Source organism: Equus asinus, chromosome 6 (assembly GCF_041296235.1).
Source record: "Equus asinus isolate D_3611 breed Donkey chromosome 6, EquAss-T2T_v2, whole genome shotgun sequence".
Classification (NCBI taxonomy): domain Eukaryota; kingdom Metazoa; phylum Chordata; class Mammalia; order Perissodactyla; family Equidae; genus Equus; species Equus asinus.
In genome coordinates this window covers 78,814,470-78,832,193 of record NC_091795.1, presented here as the reverse complement: position 1 = coordinate 78,832,193, position 17,724 = coordinate 78,814,470, and the positions used below count along the sequence as shown (strand labels likewise).

General features: G+C 40.0%; 1 protein-coding gene across 1 annotated transcript in view; it reads left to right on the top strand.

Moving 5' to 3' along the window:
* The first annotated feature begins 287 nt into the window (after positions 1-287).
* Positions 288-17,724, top strand: part of WDR43 (WD repeat domain 43) — a 47,565-nt gene continuing 30,128 nt past the window's right edge. Inside the window, exons 1-4 of the mRNA XM_014850416.3 lie at positions 288-553; positions 7,628-7,765; positions 11,752-11,873; positions 17,300-17,420. Of these exons, the coding sequence (XP_014705902.2) occupies positions 329-553; positions 7,628-7,765; positions 11,752-11,873; positions 17,300-17,420 (606 nt within the window). The 5' untranslated portion in view covers positions 288-328. The remainder of the gene's footprint in view (positions 554-7,627; positions 7,766-11,751; positions 11,874-17,299; positions 17,421-17,724) is intronic.

Genomic DNA, 17,724 nt, shown 5'->3' with positions numbered 1-17,724 from the left:
AGTGAATATTTCTTTTAAACATTTCGTTCAATCATATTATTAAAATAAAAACCCCACAACCCAAACCCTTTTTTGAAGGTATGGGCCCCGCTCGCCAGGACACAGTCACGTTCCTCCACACGTCCCCTACCGCCCCAGTACAAGTTAGCTTTGGCCCACCCGGCCACCGTCCACACGGTGGGCCCGCCCAACGCTCGCCTGCGTTGTGAAGAGCCACGCCCTCGGCTCTCTGCGCTCCCTCCGCCCCACTTCCTCTCTCCAGACCCCGCCCCGCGCCGGTGCGCCTGCGCACGGGCGAACACGTGGCTGCCGCGGAGCCAGAACAGCAATGGCGGCGGGCGGCGGCGGCGTTGCTGACCCCCTGTCTCCCGCGGGGGTCCCCTGCGCCTTCTCCCCGCAGAGCCAAGCCTACTTCGCTTTGGCGTCTACCGACGGTCACCTGCGAGTGTGGGAGACCGCCAACAACCGGCTGCACCAAGAGTACGTGCCTTCCGCGCACCTCAGTGGTACCTGCACCTGCTTGGCCTGGGCGCCAGCGCGGCTGCAGGCCAAGGTAAAGCGAGCGGGACGGCGGTGGGCGGGCGCTGGTCGGATTCGGCTTCCGCGAGCCCCTGGCCCGGCGGCGCCTGACTCGGCATCGCGCATGGCCCTCGACGGCCCGGGGCGAGGAGGCACGGGGCGCAGCGGCGGCGCAGACTGGGCCCACGCCGCCAACCCTGTGTGTCGCCTGTCCCGAGGGAACGAGAGAGGGCGCGGCCCGACCCGAGGGGCCGTGGGCCGGAGCCCTGCCGGCGGGCTCCATGCAGTGTGCACCCCGCGCCCGGCAGTCGCCGGGCCGCCATGTTTGCAGAGGTCCCCGGCCCCCCAGGGGCGGCTTCCTGCTGCCTGGCCTTGCTCATCAGCGTGCGCTCTTTAGAGCCCTGGCCTTTGACAGAGCTCCGCTTTGGGGGTGTGTTACTCCTCCGACCCCAACCCAGCTCATCGGCTTTGCCCCGGGCAGCTGGAATGGACAAGGCTGTTTCCTTGCTTCCGGACAACTGCAACCCCGCTTGGGTGCCGGCTCACCACGTGTTCTCTTCCACGTCCAGGATGTGGGACTCGCACTCTTCAAACTCTTGACTTTCCCTGGCTCGTTTCCATTCTCAGCCGTTTGAACCCTCTTGCTTTTTCATTTTTAATGTCTGCTCGGCTTCCCTTTTATACACCTCTTTTCCCCCAAGGCTGAAGTCTGCATTAGGATATGGAGGTAGAGTGAAGTTGTAGTTTAGCTTATTGAACATGAGTCCAGGTGAAGTTTCTCTTGGAAGGGACACTGCCGAGTTAGGGAAGGCTTTTCACTTAGGGACCCGTCTCATTCACTGTTGAGTCACTCGACTACATCTGCTCTAACTCACACGCACGTGGGAACTGCAGTTACGGGGTAGCCAAACCGAATCAGTCCAGTGTGATTTGGAAGCAACAGGTATTGTGAGATGAGTGGTGTTCAGCTGACAGTATGTGTACAACTTCAAAAGCTAGTGATTAGTACAGATCTTAACTCCGTCTGACTGCTCTGGGGAACTTTCTGCTAAATTTTTAGGTTGAAAGTAGAGATACATCTAACTTATACTTTGGATGAGTATGTTTAGGTATTTTCCAATTTTAAGCTAGATTTTCATAGTCTGTAGGTAAAGTGACTCCTGTTGATTAATAAGAGAAGCCTTCTCAGAGCTTGCACTCAAGCAGAAAGCTTGGACTTTTTTTAAAAAAATGATAGTTGTCAGTGTTAGAATTAGTGCACTCTGCATATTTTTCCTTCTCAAAGTTGTTTTCTAGTTTGTGTTTTGACACTCCTGTAAAGTGATAATACTAATGAAGAGAGGAAATATGGAGCAGTGATTAGATGCAAGGACCCAAGCTGCACTGCTTACATTTGAATCCAGACTTGGCTTCATAGTAGTAATTGTGCGTGTAGTTCCCCATTTGTCAGATGGGAATAGTAGTATCCACCTGGTAGAGTGGTTGTGAAGGTTAACATATTTAATAATGCATATGGCATTTAGAATAGTTCTTGGTGGGCAAGTGCTGATTGTTATTGTTAGACATATGTGTATGTGTATACATGTACAAATATGAAGTACTTGTGTATTTCACATTCATGTGGTTAGTCTTGCAAGGTGGATAAAGATTAATTTTTTGCCTTGTTTGGGAAGAGGAAATTGAGGCTCTGGAAAGTTAAGCAACTTGTAGAAAGCCAAAAATGGAACCAGAACTGTATTTAGAACTCAGTTCTCTATTATCTGCAACAAGTAGTTAATATTAGGCTGGCAAAAATTTGTTACCCATTTTGCCTTTCTGTTGACTTACAATTACATTGTGTGCTTCAGGAATAAAACTTTTGCCTAGTCTTACATTTTTTGTTAAGAGTCTTAGTTTTAGAATATGTATAACACTCTTGATACAATAGAAAAATACCTGGATTTGGTTTTGTAATCAGGACTCAACTCAAATTTGCTTTGTTACATTGAGCAAATCCCTTTAATTTTGGGGGCCTGAATGAAAAATGAGAGTTGGGCTACATTAAAAAAGTTTTTACAGGTTTCAGTATCTTTTTACCTGTATAGCTCTCATTTTAGCCACACAACTCTGAGATGCCCTGAAATTATTATGTTTTTGAAAACTGAGAATCAGAACTAAAGTGTAAATGACTTCACGCAAGCTTTAATAACCAATAAAGTAGTTGAGGCCTCTAGAGTCGAGGTACCCTGACTCCTGGTCCAGTGCTCTTACACTGTAACCTTAGATCTTGAGTCACAGAATTGAGAGCTGGGAGGAATGTAGAGATATCCAGGCCTCATCATCTTGGGGGTTTATTCTCTTACAGCATCAATTTTACTTGAAAATTAGAGAAGCAGTTTTCCTGTATTAAAAAAATTTGCACATATATTATGGTGTAAAGTTAAAAATTCTCATGATTGTTAAAGATAGGAAATGAAGAGTGATTTTGAGCAACTGCCTCAGTCTCTGCCCTCAGGTCCCCAGGTTCCAATCCTTGGCACTTAGGTTTTAAGATGCTCTCGTTTTATTAAGTCCTTTTATTTTACAACTTTGAGGCTTAAGGTATGAGGCATGAAAAGAATGTTATTCTGAAGCCCATGTTCCCAGCACCTTGTTAAGATCTTGGTCCTCTCAAATGTGAAGTGGAGCTTATGCCAACCACCTTTCAGGGTCCTCAGAGGGTTAAATGAAGCAATGTATATGACTGTTATAGTATGGTCTGGCATGGGGTAAATGCTCAATAAATGTTAGTTGTTATTTTTGAATGAATCAATGAGTGTTCTGTATGGCCTCATTTTATCATTTACTGCTCCGTTCTTCAATGTAAATCAGTTGGTAAGAGTGTCCTGCATCTGGGTCAGTAATTGGCAGTTTGCCATCCAAGGAGAAAGTTTGGTAATGTTACTCTTATCATTGGAGAAATTTGAGTGCTGAATTTCTTGGGTAACAGGAGTTAAAGCAATGGTTCATAAATGTTTAGAAAAAATAGATTGCTGCTTCTTGTTCTTCATCACAGAATGATTATGATACTTTACATTTATGCCACAGTAGTTTTTAGAGGGTTTTCATATATATTCCACAGCTGAGCATTCCATTTTGTTGATGGATCCTGGGGAAGAAGACCTCTAATGATGACAAGTGGAAGGAGACAGATTGATGGACTATAGATGGGTGCCATTTTTAGAGCTTCTCTAAATTTGTGTGTGTAAACTGGAGTAAATGATATGCCCAAGCCACACAGTAAGTGGCTGAGCCACCTAGGAACTGACCCTGCTATTTTATTGCCCCCTTAAATCCCTCAAACTTGTCTGCTTTTCCTCTCCTAACTGCTGTAGAGCCCTGGAGAAACAGACCTTGTCTGCTCTTGGCTACCACAGTAAATGTACTTATGCTGCTTTGCTGTCACTGCAGTTAAAATGATCCCACACAGCTAAGTGCTTGTTGAATGAATCACATAGCATTTCAGACATTGGACAGGACAAGCACAGTAGCATTAAGAATATTTGTAGGAAAAATCTCGGCTGAGTATCCCCAGCACCTTTCCTTAGAGGTGCAGCACAGTCTACTTCCTATATAATGCTGTCTTAAGGTCTCTCCAGTATTTAAACTTTGAAAGAAGGTAAAGTTTGCAGATTAGATCCCATTGGCAGAAATAGAATTATAATTGTTTTTGATATAAATACTGTAGGTAAGTATTGTAAAATGCATGCATTTTGTTCACTGTTATCCGTGAAACTTAAACATTTGCTAGAATAAGTGATAGTAAGATAGGCCAAGAGACCGTGGCATAGGAGACTAATTGAGGAATGAAACTTGAGACTTTGGCATAATTTTCAGTGTCTAGAGGTCAGTATTTTTCAAAAACAGGTTTTGATCCATTAGTGGATTGCGAAATAGATTTAGTGAGTTGTAACAACATTAAAAAATAGACAATATCAGAGTGTGTTTTGTGTGGTAAAGGATAAAGTTTTTGTGAAACTTGTTTCAGTTATGTATACATAACGTTTTTGGGAGTGTGTATATTGACTCTCCATGTAAACTCTTTTGTTACTCTGGGATCTCAGTCTAAAAGTCTTTGCTTAATTGATCAAATTCAGACGTCTCATCACCTGGGTGTGCTTTTTCTCTCTGTCTTCACCACATCTGCAAACATCTTCTGTACCGTGTCTTGCTTTTATAAGTTGTGCACATGTGCCATTCAGACTCTCACTCTGATTGTCAGCCTTCTGGGTCAGATGCTCGTCAGCTTTCTTCAGACTGGTTTGGTATTTATTGCTTAGCTCATTCACACCTTCACATTGGAAAAGACTCTTCAGTCTAAGAAATCACATCCTTTGGTCTTCACTCCTGGTACATCCAGGAACTCAGATTTTCCAGTCACAAATATATGAACTAAGTTTTTAGCCTACCCTTTCCATTACTTTATTTGTGCATGTAGTTAATATGCACATGACATTGTGCTAGGCACTTTAGGGGAAACAAAACTGAGTACGACTAAGAAATCAAAGAAGAAATAACGACATTCAGATATACCATGTTTATAATGCAGAGCAGAGTATGGCTTGTGCCTTAAGAGAAAGAAAAGGTTTTTGTGGAGAGATATTTGAGATGGACTTTGAAACATGGATAGATTTTTAACCAAATGAAAATTGAGGTGAATAGGAAAAGGCCCCTCCAAGTGGAGGTAAAAGCAAAAGCAAAATTGGAAAGCTTATTTGTGATTAGGGAGCATCATGTAAGGACGGAATTGGAAATAAGCCTGGAAAAGGTGGGTTGGAGTTAAATTGTGGATGCTTTTGAATGCCAGAGAGTTGTTTATATTGATTCATTCTTCTCTGGGGAGTCATTGAAGTTTTTGATCACAGGCGTAACAGGTTCAGAGAGAAAAGACCAACAAAAGTCTGACATAATCTAATCATCAGTAGCACTAAACCTTTGGGTTCAGAAATATTTAGTAATGGGGTGATATTTATAATATTAGATTTCACTAAAATGCACATTGCTTATATAAACTTATCTGGTTGATGTGTTACCTGTTTGGGTGTGTTCACCTTGCTGAATGGGAAGTTATTTTTAAAAAGATCATCCAACTTGGAGAAAACTTGGATGAGTCAGTAGTTCTTTGTGATTAATTAATTGGATTATTATTTAAGTTTAGATCAGTGATCCTCAAAATTGGGCAGAGATTCTGTGGATTCTCCTCCTGCTTGACTGCTTGCTTCTTCCTGAAATAGAGATTTTGCTGATGGGGAAATTAGGGTTTTGAATATGTTAATGTTTAATTTCTAAAATTTCTTTGCCCTTCTTAATCCAAATTCATATCTGCAGAAAAACATATAAATGTTCGGACTAGCCTGTGTTTCACACATTAGAAACCTCAGTGTAGATAATTTCAATTTGATTTGGAAAAAGCAAGAGTTAGAAGAAATAATTTCTGGAATCTTTCATAGAAGAGTTTTCTGATGAGATAGTAGTAGGTTGGTATACTTTCCCCCACTGTCCTTGCCCAAAACAGGTGTTTGTGTTCATAACCTTACGCAGAAGCACATTCGCTCTCTGGAATCATTCAAAGGTGGCTTTAGAAATTCATTTAACTGAAGGTGGGACCTAGGACAGTCCTTGTGCTAAAGTTTCAGTGTTTCAGACAAATTAAATGTTACTGAGGAGACCATCAGACTTTTTAATTTTTATGGCTTTTAATTGTAACTTCTCTTTTGGATTTATTAAGGTAGTACATTTCTCAGGACTTGCAAAATGTGCATTACGTTTTTCTGTATGTAAAAAGTTACCTGATTTTTTTTTTTCACTTTTTTTACCTTATAAGTTTTTTACTTTTTGTTGACCTGAGTGTGTCCAGTGAAATCAAATTCTTCAAATGGAACATCCTCATGACTAAAACAAAAAAAAAAGAGAAAGTGCTTTATAAGTCTGCTCCTTGATAGTCTTTGTGCACTGGTAAGATTGTAGTTTTCCTTGGTTGTTTTCAAGTCGGGCAGATTTTTATGTATCCTGGGCTGCTTTTTTGTGCTGTAGAGCAAAGATCTTGCACTTGCTGAGAGAAATTCTGAAATTATAAATAATTTTTCAGCATTATAAACTCTGATTTAGTACTCTGAAGTTGTGATCATTGATTGTCTTTTTGATGGACAGACAGGAGCTGTTAGTATCATTTTTGAAATAAATCAAAGAAGTCTTGTGGCATTTGACGCTAGATTGAAACTTGTGCCTCTTAAGTCATTAGAATCAGCAAGACCACGTGGAACTTCTCAGACTAGCCCTTAGTCACAGGAGCAACTTCTGTAGAGTGCTCTGTGCTGCTCTACTAGTTACAACTATTTTTTGACTCAAATTGAAGTAAATGCATTCTTGTAAATATGAAAACACTCTGAGTCCCTTTTTCTGCAAATGAAGCTAGAATGCAAGGGAAGGTTAGGGGAGACGCAGGGGAGGCGTTGGCTGCTTTGGTAGGGCTCTAATCACTGCTGGGAGTGGAGGCTTCACTTTGGCCTGTTAGGAGTGGTTGGTTTCTGAGAAGTGGAAGCAGCAGTCGGGCTGCTTGGATCTGTTGAGAGCATACCAACAGCATGCCAAATTGTCCCATCTGACACCTTTCTTCCAGGAGGAGATGGGGGACAGAATTAGGAGCTCTCCTTCCCATTGGAGTGATTTTTTTTTTTTGTAAGTAGTGAGAAAGAATCATCTGAGAGGGAATCCCACCTCCCCTTTTTTTAAAGATTTTATTTTATTTTTTTTACTTTTTCTCCCCAAGGCCCCCCGGTACATAGTTGCATACTTTTAGTTGTGGGTCCTTCTAGTTGTGGCATGTAGGATGCTGCCTCAGCATGGCCTGATGAGCAGTGCCATGTCCGTGCCCAGGATCTGAATTGGTGAAACCCTGGGCCACCGAAGCCGAGCACGCTAACTTAACCACTCGGCTACGGGGCTGGCCCCCTACCCTTTTTTTAAAGAAGTGTCTTTTAGTAGCAGTCATGTTTCATTTTTTGTCTAGTGGGCATTTGCATTTATGCATTTACGATGTTTCAGTGTTTGAAATACAAAATAAAACAATTGTTTTTTCTTTTTTCCCCAGGAAACTCCTCAGAGGAAAAAAAGAAAATCAGAAGCTATCGGAACGAGTAACCAGACTGACTTGTTGGCTCTCGGTACAGCAGTCGGTAGTATTTTATTATACAGTACAGTAAAAGGAGAATTACACAGTAAATTAATAGTAAGTACATACTGTGTGTGTATGTATATTTTATATAAAAGAGAGATGACAGGGAAACTGATTATTAGAGATTTATTTTCAAAAAACGGGCTGGCCCATTGGTGTAGCAGTTAAGTTCACACGTTCTGCTTCTGCGGCCTGGGGTTCGCAGGTTCAGATCCCGGGTGTTGACCTACACACTGCTTATCAAGCCATGCTGTGGCAGGTGTCCCACATATGAAATAGAGGAAGATGGGCACACATGTTAGCTCAGGGCTAATCTTCCTCAAAAAGAAAAAACCAAAACAGTTCAGCCTATGCTGTAGGATCTAGACTATAGGGGTATTTTTCTGCCCCTTCTACAATTAAAATTCTGAGTGGGAATATTTGATAATAGCTATGCTAGGTGATATAGTCCTTATTATGGGTTAGAATATGAAGAATTGTTGACTAGGTTTTTAAAATAAGAAAGGGTAAACACAATTCTAAGTATCAGAAATAGCAACTGCAAGAAGGAGCTCACCACCTCTGGGGCTGGGGAACAAAGGAGGCAGTTGGAGTTATTGCTGAAACTCAGACTTCTGAGGAGCAGGTGTTGCTCTCAGTGCTGCAGTCTCTTGAGGAGGTGTGGCCCCATGGGCTTGGGGTCCAGACCTCTGAGGAGGGGGCTCCAGCTGACTGCTGGTGTCTCTGAAGGGAGGTGATGAAACTGATTCTCCAAGTATTGGAAAAATTGCATAGTGAGTTCAGCTTCTGCCAAAAGGATTTCCACTGCTAGGGTGAAGAAATGTTGGGGTGGTGCAAACTGGGAGACAGGAAGGAACAAGTCCCCGTTCCTTCTCCGGCCTTGTCTCCTTCTACCACCCCTTATTGGTGGAGCCTACTGGCGATCCAGCTGGCAAAGCAGAGGTGGTTTGCAGAGTGCCAGCCCCAGCATTGCAGAGCAGAGAAGTGAGGGTTTGGTGCTGCAAGACAGTAGCTTAACTGACATAATTTGTTTCAGACGATATCTATTATAATGTGTTTTTGGTGTTCACTGAACAGTCTGTATATAGGAATACTTTCTGTATATATGAATAAAACAATGTTTTCTCTTTTACGTAATATCTACATAGATATTACGTAGAAAGATAATTTGGAACTACATAACGTTGAAAAGGGAAAAAATTTATACCTACATTTATCACTGAGGGATCTTCTGCTTAATAGATTGTGTATTTCTTTGCTTTATGCATGTGTTTGAAAAAACAAAGTTGGGTTTTGTCCATCTATTTTGTATCCTGATATTTTTCATTAAATTACAATGTAAGCAATTTGCATATTTGTCAAGCACTAATTATAAACGTTTTTAATGACTGACTAAAATCCCATTACGTTAGATAGTCCCTTGGTGATTTAACTATTACTGACCATTTAGGTGGTTTCTGATTTTGTTGTTATAAATATTTGTTTTCCTTACGTGGATTCTCAGAATTGCTAACCTCTAATTAGTCAAAGGGTTTGAGTGTTAAGGCTTTTTACACATAGTATAAAAATACTTTCTGGAAGTTTTCCTAATTTGTTTATATCCACAATGGAAGGATAGTACCTGTGTTTCAATAGCGTCATTGCCACCATTGAATATTCCCATTAAAACAGCAATAACACTAACAAAAACTTAGCTGATTTGATACATGAAAAATTTTATCTGATTTTAGAAAAGCATTTAAAAATACAGTCATGTGTCCCTTGACAACAGGGAATAGGTTCTGAGAGATGCATCATTAGGTGATTTCGTTGTTGTGTGAACATCGTAGAGCATAGAGTTACGCAAACCTAGATGATGTAGCCTACTATACAACTAGGCTGTATGGTACTAATCTTAGGGGACCGTTGTCATGTGTGCAGTCCGCTATTGACCAAAACAGTGTTGTGTGGTGCATGACTGTTGTTTTCATATTAAAGATCATAAAAATAATACACAGCTGTAAAAAAAATTAAAGCATTCAAAGGTATGTATAGCAGGAAGGGAATCTCCCTTTATTCCTCTCTCCTCTCCTCCCAAGTTAAGTGTGGTCCTCATATGGGCTTTTACTCCACTGTAGTCGGGAGCCCATCCTTTGATTTGGTCAGTCTTTTGTGGTCAGCAGGTATCTGTATCCTGTACAGTGTGATAGCTGCTTCACTCAGCTGCGGTGGTTGCAGACATGATGCTGATGGAGCCTAGAACTTCTTTTTAGATCATTTCAATACCTCACAGGATTGTACTACCTAAATCTTTAACAGAGACTGAATTTATTAAAAAGGAACCAAGAGGATCAGGGTAAGGAGACTTGGGATCATGTGGCGGAGTGGAAGAGGACTCAGCATTGGAACTTGTCTGCTCGGAGGTTGAATCTTTCTAGTTATGGCATCATGGATGAGTAATTGAACTTCTTACCTCTTAAGTGGATATTGTATAACCTACCTTGCATGACTTTATTGAGATTTAGACATAATGATACAATTGAAAGTGCTGAGTGTAGTGCCTGGCATGTAATTGGTATTGAGTAAATGTTTGTTGAACAAATAAATGAATGAATGAGTGGACAGTTGCTAGATTGCTTTCCAAAAGGATGTATTAGCCCCTAGCAATGTGTGATAGTGCCATGTTTACTATATAACCTTACCAGCATGGGTTTTAAAATGCTGAACAGGGGCTGGCCCTGTGGCTGAATGGTTAAGTTCCCGTGCTCCACTATGGCGGCCCAGGGTTTCTCTGGTTCGGATCCTGGGCGCGGACATGGCACCACTCATCAGGCCTCGTTGAAGCGGCGTCCCACATGCCACAACTGGAAGGACCCACAACTAAAATGTACAACTGTATACTGGGGGCTTTGGGGAGAAAAAGCAAAAAAAAGGAAAAAAAAAAAAGAAGATTGTAACAGTTGTTAGCTCAGCTGCCAATCTTTAAAAAAAAAAAAGCTAAACAAATTGCCAGATGAATGGACTGAAAATGTTACTTTTTAAAAAATTTGTATCTCTTGGATTACTGACTTTGAAAATTTTTATTTATTTTCTTACGGAATTCTTCCTGTGGAATTTATTTTTGTTCAATTCTTTGTGTGTCTGTAATAAAGGACTTAGTTCTTTGAATAGATGAATGATAAGGGAGAAGGGAAATAACTGAACTAAACATTTAAAAATATTTTTCTTTTAAGATGGGAGCATTCTATATGATGGAAGTACTGATTTTGAGTTTTAACTTTTATCGTTAGCTTAGATACATGTATAGTGCTGTTTCATTGTATATTTAATTTATGTGAATTCAGGTAGAAAGAGTGAATGTGATAATTGCATGCAATGTAGGTGATTTAGCACTTTATTCTACTGAGTCAAGTTTGTCCTGGAATGTGTGAGAGATGGGAGGCTTGATTTGCCCTTCCACAGTTGATGTCTCCATTCCTATGTGCCTCTGAGTGAGCAAGCATCTTGCTATGCCGAATGTGTTTAAAGTATCATTCGTATGGTATGATCTGTAACACAAGGAAACGTTTAGTGTTTACCTGAAGAAACAGTGATTTCTTTATTGAGAGATAGTTTGGGCACTTTTTTAAAAAAAGGAATTTTCAAGGATAGTTTTGACTAGACATAATTTTCACCTTAAGTGTTGGCTTTAAACTCTTTACAATTTGACTTTACTAGTTCTCTCGTGTCTCAAACTTTGTGCCACTATACATGAAGTATTTTATTATGCTTAGTGCTGGTGTTCGTGTCAAAAGCAAGTGGCATTTAGGACTAGTATCCTTTCACTTAACGATGTGAAAGTATGTTTTTCCAGCAGAGGAGAAGGCAAGGTTAACATTTGATGAAGTTATAGCTGATTTATCATATTTTTGATGTTAGAAATGGATAGATGTAGGTGAAGGCTCTTTTAGATTAAGGCCTAACATTTTAGTTAACTGTTCAGTAACTAAATTTCAGGGTGCATATTATCATATTATACCAGATGAGTTTTATTTTTTTCTTTAATTTTTTTTAATCTGCAGAGTGGTGGACATGACAACAAAGTTAATTGCATACAGTGGCATCAAGACAATGGCTATTTGTATAGTTGTTCAGATGATAAACATATTGTGGAATGGAATACGCAGACGTGTAAAGTAAAGTGGTGAGTAACATTGATGGTTCTATGGTGTTGGATGGATAACCTGGTTACTGTTTAGAAATGCCTTAGAGTTTGACAAATCAGGACTATATTCTTGCTATAAGTAAAATTTGATATTGGACATGGGGGGAATGTAGATAATAAAATTATAGACTTTTCTCAAGGAATTTTTAATCAAAAATAGGGCATGTAAGATTTTAATACATAAAGGTTAAATAATGGTACAAGAGTGAAATAACTGCACAGGAGAGTCATAAGGTAGCATGTGATTACTGGTCAAATGAATAGGGTAGTGTTGGGAAGGCCTGGTGGAAGGGAGGAGATTTCACTTGGGCTTGCTAGGATAGGGTAAGATTTGGGTGGAAGAGGATGGGAGGATCCTTTCAAGGGCGGGGAAGGAAGGTGGAGAGGTGACAAGAGCAAGGCTAGGAGAAAGGGAAGTGAAAGATGTACTTGCAAATGAGTAATTTAGATGAGGTGCATACTAGGGGATAATGGCTGGTGGAGGATATGGGCCAAAGTATCTCAAGACTCTGGCCTTAAGGGTCATAGATAAAAATCTCAGACAGGGGTCAGCCTGGTGACATAGTGATTAAGTGTGTGTGCTCCACTTTAGCAGCCCAGGGTTCACAGGTTTGGATCCTGGGTGTGGACCTATACACCACTCATTGAGCCATCTGTGGTGGCATCTCACATAGAAAGTGGAGGAAGATTGGCACGGATGTTAGCTCAGTGACAATCTTCCTCAAGGAAAAAGAGGAAGATTGGCAACAGATGTTAGCTCAGGGCCAATCTTCCTCAGACACACACAAAAAAATCTCAGACTGCTCTTCTAGTTCAAGCCCCTACTTCTGTGATTGTCTATATAGTAGATGTTCAATAAATGTGGACTGTCGAATGAAGTTCAGTTTACTGTGAACTTGTGTAGATGAGGATAATGATGCCCACGGTCCTACAGCTAACAAGTAGCAGAGGAGTTTGAATTCTGGTAGTGTTTTTCTACCATGCTTAAACTGCTTTCTTGGATTCTATTCAAACCATTTCTTTAGATTCTGTCTGGTAAGCAGGAGAGAGCCATTAAAGGTCAGTGTCTTGAGAATAAGCAAAATAATGCTTTGGGAAAAAGTAACCTTTCAGCAATGTGTAGAGTATGTGGGAATGGGCTAGTTCAAAGACAGAGAAGCCAGATCCCAGGTGGTGGTTGTAATAGTCCAGGTGTAGGATGGTAAGAGTGGGAAGTAAGAATGGACAAGATACCAACCAAGAAGAATCAGCAACACTTGGGAAGGATGGAGGGGAGTATTGAGTGACAGAAAGGAGTTAAATTGAAGGTAACTACTAAGTTTTCAGCTTTATGAACTTATTGGGTGAGTAGTGGTGCAGTTAATAGAATTATGGTCAAAAGAGGGAAATAGTTTTGGAGTATTTAGACAAGTTGAATTTGAAATACATGTGAAAGGCAAGACCCAGCAGACAGATTGGTGATAGAGGCTTAGAACTTAAAGGAGGGCTTGGGACTGGAGGTGCAGATGAGTAAGTCATCTGCCTAGAGGTTCTCAGTAAGGGTTTGTACTCCATTTACCCGGAGCAGTAGTTTCCATACTGGTGACTGTCAGAAACCCGTATGGAGATTGTCATTCACTAGGTCTGGGGTGGGACCCATGCAACTGTATTTTTTTTTTTTTAATTGAGTTAATGATAGGTTACAATCTTGTGAAATTTCAGTTGTACGTTAATGTTTGTCAGTCATGTTGTAGGTGTATCACTTCACGCTTTGTGCCCACCCCCCACCCTACCTTTCCCCCGGTATCCACTAAACTGTTCTTAGTCCATAATTTTAAATTCCTCATATGAGTGGAGTCATACACAGATTATCCTTCTCTCGCTGGCTTGTTTCACTTAACATAATTCCCTCAAGGTCCATCCATGTTATTATGCAACTGTATTTTTAAAATGCTATCTGGATGAGAGTTCACAAAGTCAGGTCCTTCACAGAGGCACTAGTAATGTTCAAGGCACTGTTCCGTTGTACACAGTATCGTATTTAGTCATAACACTGTGAGCTGGGCTCCTATTTTACAGTTGAGAAATAGGTTAAATCAGAGCCTGAGCTCTCATCTAAACTGTGCTGTCTCATAATATTGAGTTCTAGTTGCATTCTTGGCATTCTTATGCTGGTGTTAATTGATTTTGTTTTCCGGTTTAGGTACTATCTCTTTATTTCCTTCTGGAAGGTGAAGATTTAGCTCTCATAACCTCTGCCCCCACGTAACCCTCCCCATTCTCCCAATAATGTCACAGTTTTTGATTAAGCAAGTATTCAGTGTTTACATTCTGACTACTTAAATATTGTAATAGATGAGCCTTGGGCTGTACTAGGTTTATATTTTTGGCACGTAACGTAACTTGCTTTTCTTGGGGTTTATAATTGCCTTATTCTTCATTTGCTTAGTTTTGTATATACCTATCACTAGTTCATTCTCCTACAGTAATGTAAATCTTCTCAGTTATTTTTGGACATCAGTTAATCAGTTTTATTTATTTTTTGGAGGTGTTCCTCCAGTTTCATTTATTTCTTGGAGGACTTCTCTGCTGTCTTCCAGGGTCTGCTGAACAGTGATTGTCCTGGGATTTCCTTTCACCATCATCTTGAAAATTCTCTTGTCAGATGGAGCCTCTATTTCTTGGATCTCATTTTTCTCTTTGTTGGTTTACTCTTTGCTTTTGGTGAAGTACAAGAACTGGTAGCTTCCTGAGAAAGGGTGTGTGGATGGTACATTTATTTATTGCTTGTCTGCCAGTGTCTTTATTCTACCTTCACAATTGATTGGTAGTTTGAGGTTATAGAATTTTAGGTTGGAAATAATTTTCCCTCAGGATTTTGAAGCATTGGTTCATTGGTTTTTTAGCTTTTGGTGTTAATTATCCTTAGTATTCTAAAAATATTATGAGTTTTGTTCTTTAATCAATGAACTACATTGGCGTTTGAGGGACCGTTTAGGCTGGAAATTCCTGTTGATTTTTTTGCACTTTGTGTTTGATAATTTCATCCCCTCTGTTTTCTTTGATCTTTCTCTAGTATTCCTTACTGTTATTTAGATGTTGCATCTCCTGGACTAATCCTTTATGTTTTTTTCTTTTTTCTCTCTTACTTTTCCCTTTTGTCTTTTTCTACTGTTACCTGGGAGATTTCTTCAATTTCATCTTCCAAATCTTCTATTGAATTTTAAAATTTCTCTCAGCATATTTTTAACTCACAGGAAGTGTTTTTTGTTCTCAATATTTTTTTTGTTGCATCATATTCCTTTTATGCATAGAATATTTTCTAATCCTCTGAAGATATTAATTATGGGATTTAAAGTTTTTTTTCATTTGTTCCTTACATCATCTCCCTCTTGAGGATGTGTTTTGATTTTTGTTTGCTTTTAGTCTCTATCTTCCGTCTTAAAGGCATGCTTCAGATGACTGGAGATCCTTGGCTGCCTGTTGCTTTTTGAAAATGAAACACTACAAAGCTGATTAGAAGGCCTGTGTGGGTGTGTGGCTCAACTGTTAGACTTCATCTGTAGAGTGATTGGGAAATGTCAGTATGTGTGGGTCATTTCTCTGGAACCAGTCAGGTTTTCCAGAGAGGGGTCTTCTTATCTAGTGCTTTCAGTGAGCTCTAATGTGGGTGTACATTACTTGTGCATACAGATAGGATTTAGTAGGTCTAGGCTGGTGCTCGGGAGTCTTTACGTCTAACAAGTTTTCAGGTGATGCTGATGTAGGAGGCTTATACTTTGATTCTCGAAGCTCTTTTAAAGGGGGAGGGGGCGGGGACCGTGGTGTTATTAGCTCTGTGCTCACATTTTCACTGCTGAGTGGGAAAGTAGATTCAGGAAGCTTGTGAGGAGGGTGGGGATATGTCTTTTTTTTATAAAAATTATCAATTCAGTGAATAGATGTTGAATAACGTGTATAAATGAGCATCAAAGCTGTGGAAATCGATGAGAAATTGTCAGAAATGTTAGGAACCAATGAGGGTAAAGGAAGAGTTCTCTCCTATGTTGTTGCTGCATTTCCTTGATTAGTAGTGCAGTTGAATGTTTACATGTTTATTAGCAATTGGTATTTCTTCTATGAATTACCTGTTTATAGCCTTTGTCTATTTTTGAGTTTTTTCTTGAACTCAAGAAGCTATTTCTTGGATATAAGGAGCTATTTATGTATTCCGAGTATTAATCCTTCATCTGTTGTATATATCTTTGGTATTTTCTCCTAGCCTTTTGCTTTTATTTTAATTTTATGACTTATTTTATGGTACAGAGTTTTATTTAATTAAATCAGGTCATTTTTTCCTTTATGATTTCTGGTTTGTAATTGCTTTGAAAGGCCTTTCCTGTCCCCAGGATTATAAAAACATTCTGCTATATATTTTTTAATGCTTATTTTTATATCAGTAAGTTTTGTGTATGTATAGTATAAAGTAGAAACTTAATTTTGTTTTTCCAAATGAGTAATTTGACATTCCCATGTGACTGGCAGAACAATATATTTTCTTCCACTTGAGAGTTAACCTCTTTTAGTAATAAGATTGCTCCTGTCATTTCTTGATTTTATAAATGAATAGCCAAGCTTCTTGTGGCTCTAATAGCCTTAACATGTGCAACCAACTGCGAGGTCTCATTTGCTAATCATATTTGAGGTGTTAGAAAGGGATCATCTATAACTGATTTATTTTACCCTATCAGATGAGGGCTCATCTGTGTGGATTTGGGGTACAGATCACCTTTCTGGACTGTGCTAAGTAAATTAAAGATAGATGGAGAGGATGGAATGGACACTCAGAATTCCAGCCAACATGGAAGTTTCCTGAGCATTAACAAAATCCATCTCATGGATCACAGGATATACAACTACTCATTTTACATTCTTGTAACTCTTAGTCACTCATTTTCTGGTACCTCTTAAGAATCTCTCTTAGGGGCCGGCTCTGTGGCCGAGTGGTTAAGTTTGCACGCTCTGCTGCGGCAGCCCAGGGTTCGGATCCTGGGCGCGGACATGGCACTGCTCGTTAGGCCACGTTGAGGCGGCGTCCCACATCCCACAACTAGAAGGACCTGCAACTAATGATACACAACTGTGTACAGGGGGGTTTGGGGAGATAAAGCAGGAAGAAAAAAAAAAAAGGAAGATTGACAGCAGTTGTTAGCCCAGGTGCCAATCTTTAAAAAACAAAAAAGAATCTCTTATCGTCCCATCAGGGAGGTTTTATCTTAGTGATATGTCCAAGGTTAGTTTACCTGACACAAATTTTTAGGGAATGTAATTTGCCGTAGAACCTTAGGTGGTATTTTTAATGCCTGATTTGTTTTTGTTATTCTTTTGCTCTGAATTAAGGTTTCTCCCTATTCATTCAGATATTTTTGTTTCTCTTCACAATACAGCAAATGGAAAGGTGACAATAGCAGCGTCAGTTCTCTGTGTATCAGCCCAGATGGAAAAATGTTGCTTTCAGCTGGTCGAACAATCAAACTATGGGTTTTGGAGACCAAAGAAATCTACAGAGTGAGTGAATCAAATTAGTTATAAGCGTAGCAGTCATCTAGAGTAAGTCTGAAGAAGGCAGAAGTCTGAGCCGTAGAATATTGGTTTAAGAATACAGTCTGTATTTTCAAGCTTACCAAAGGTAAACTTAATAGACAAAAGTTAGCCTCCAAATCTGCTTGATGTTATATAGGTTAGACATGTCTGCTTAACATGCATTGGAAAAACGAATACAATGAGTGGAATTTGAATTAGAAATCTTTTACTCTGCTATGCAGAGATTATGGTAATTTTGATCTCTACTTTGCATCCAGCATTTGGTGCA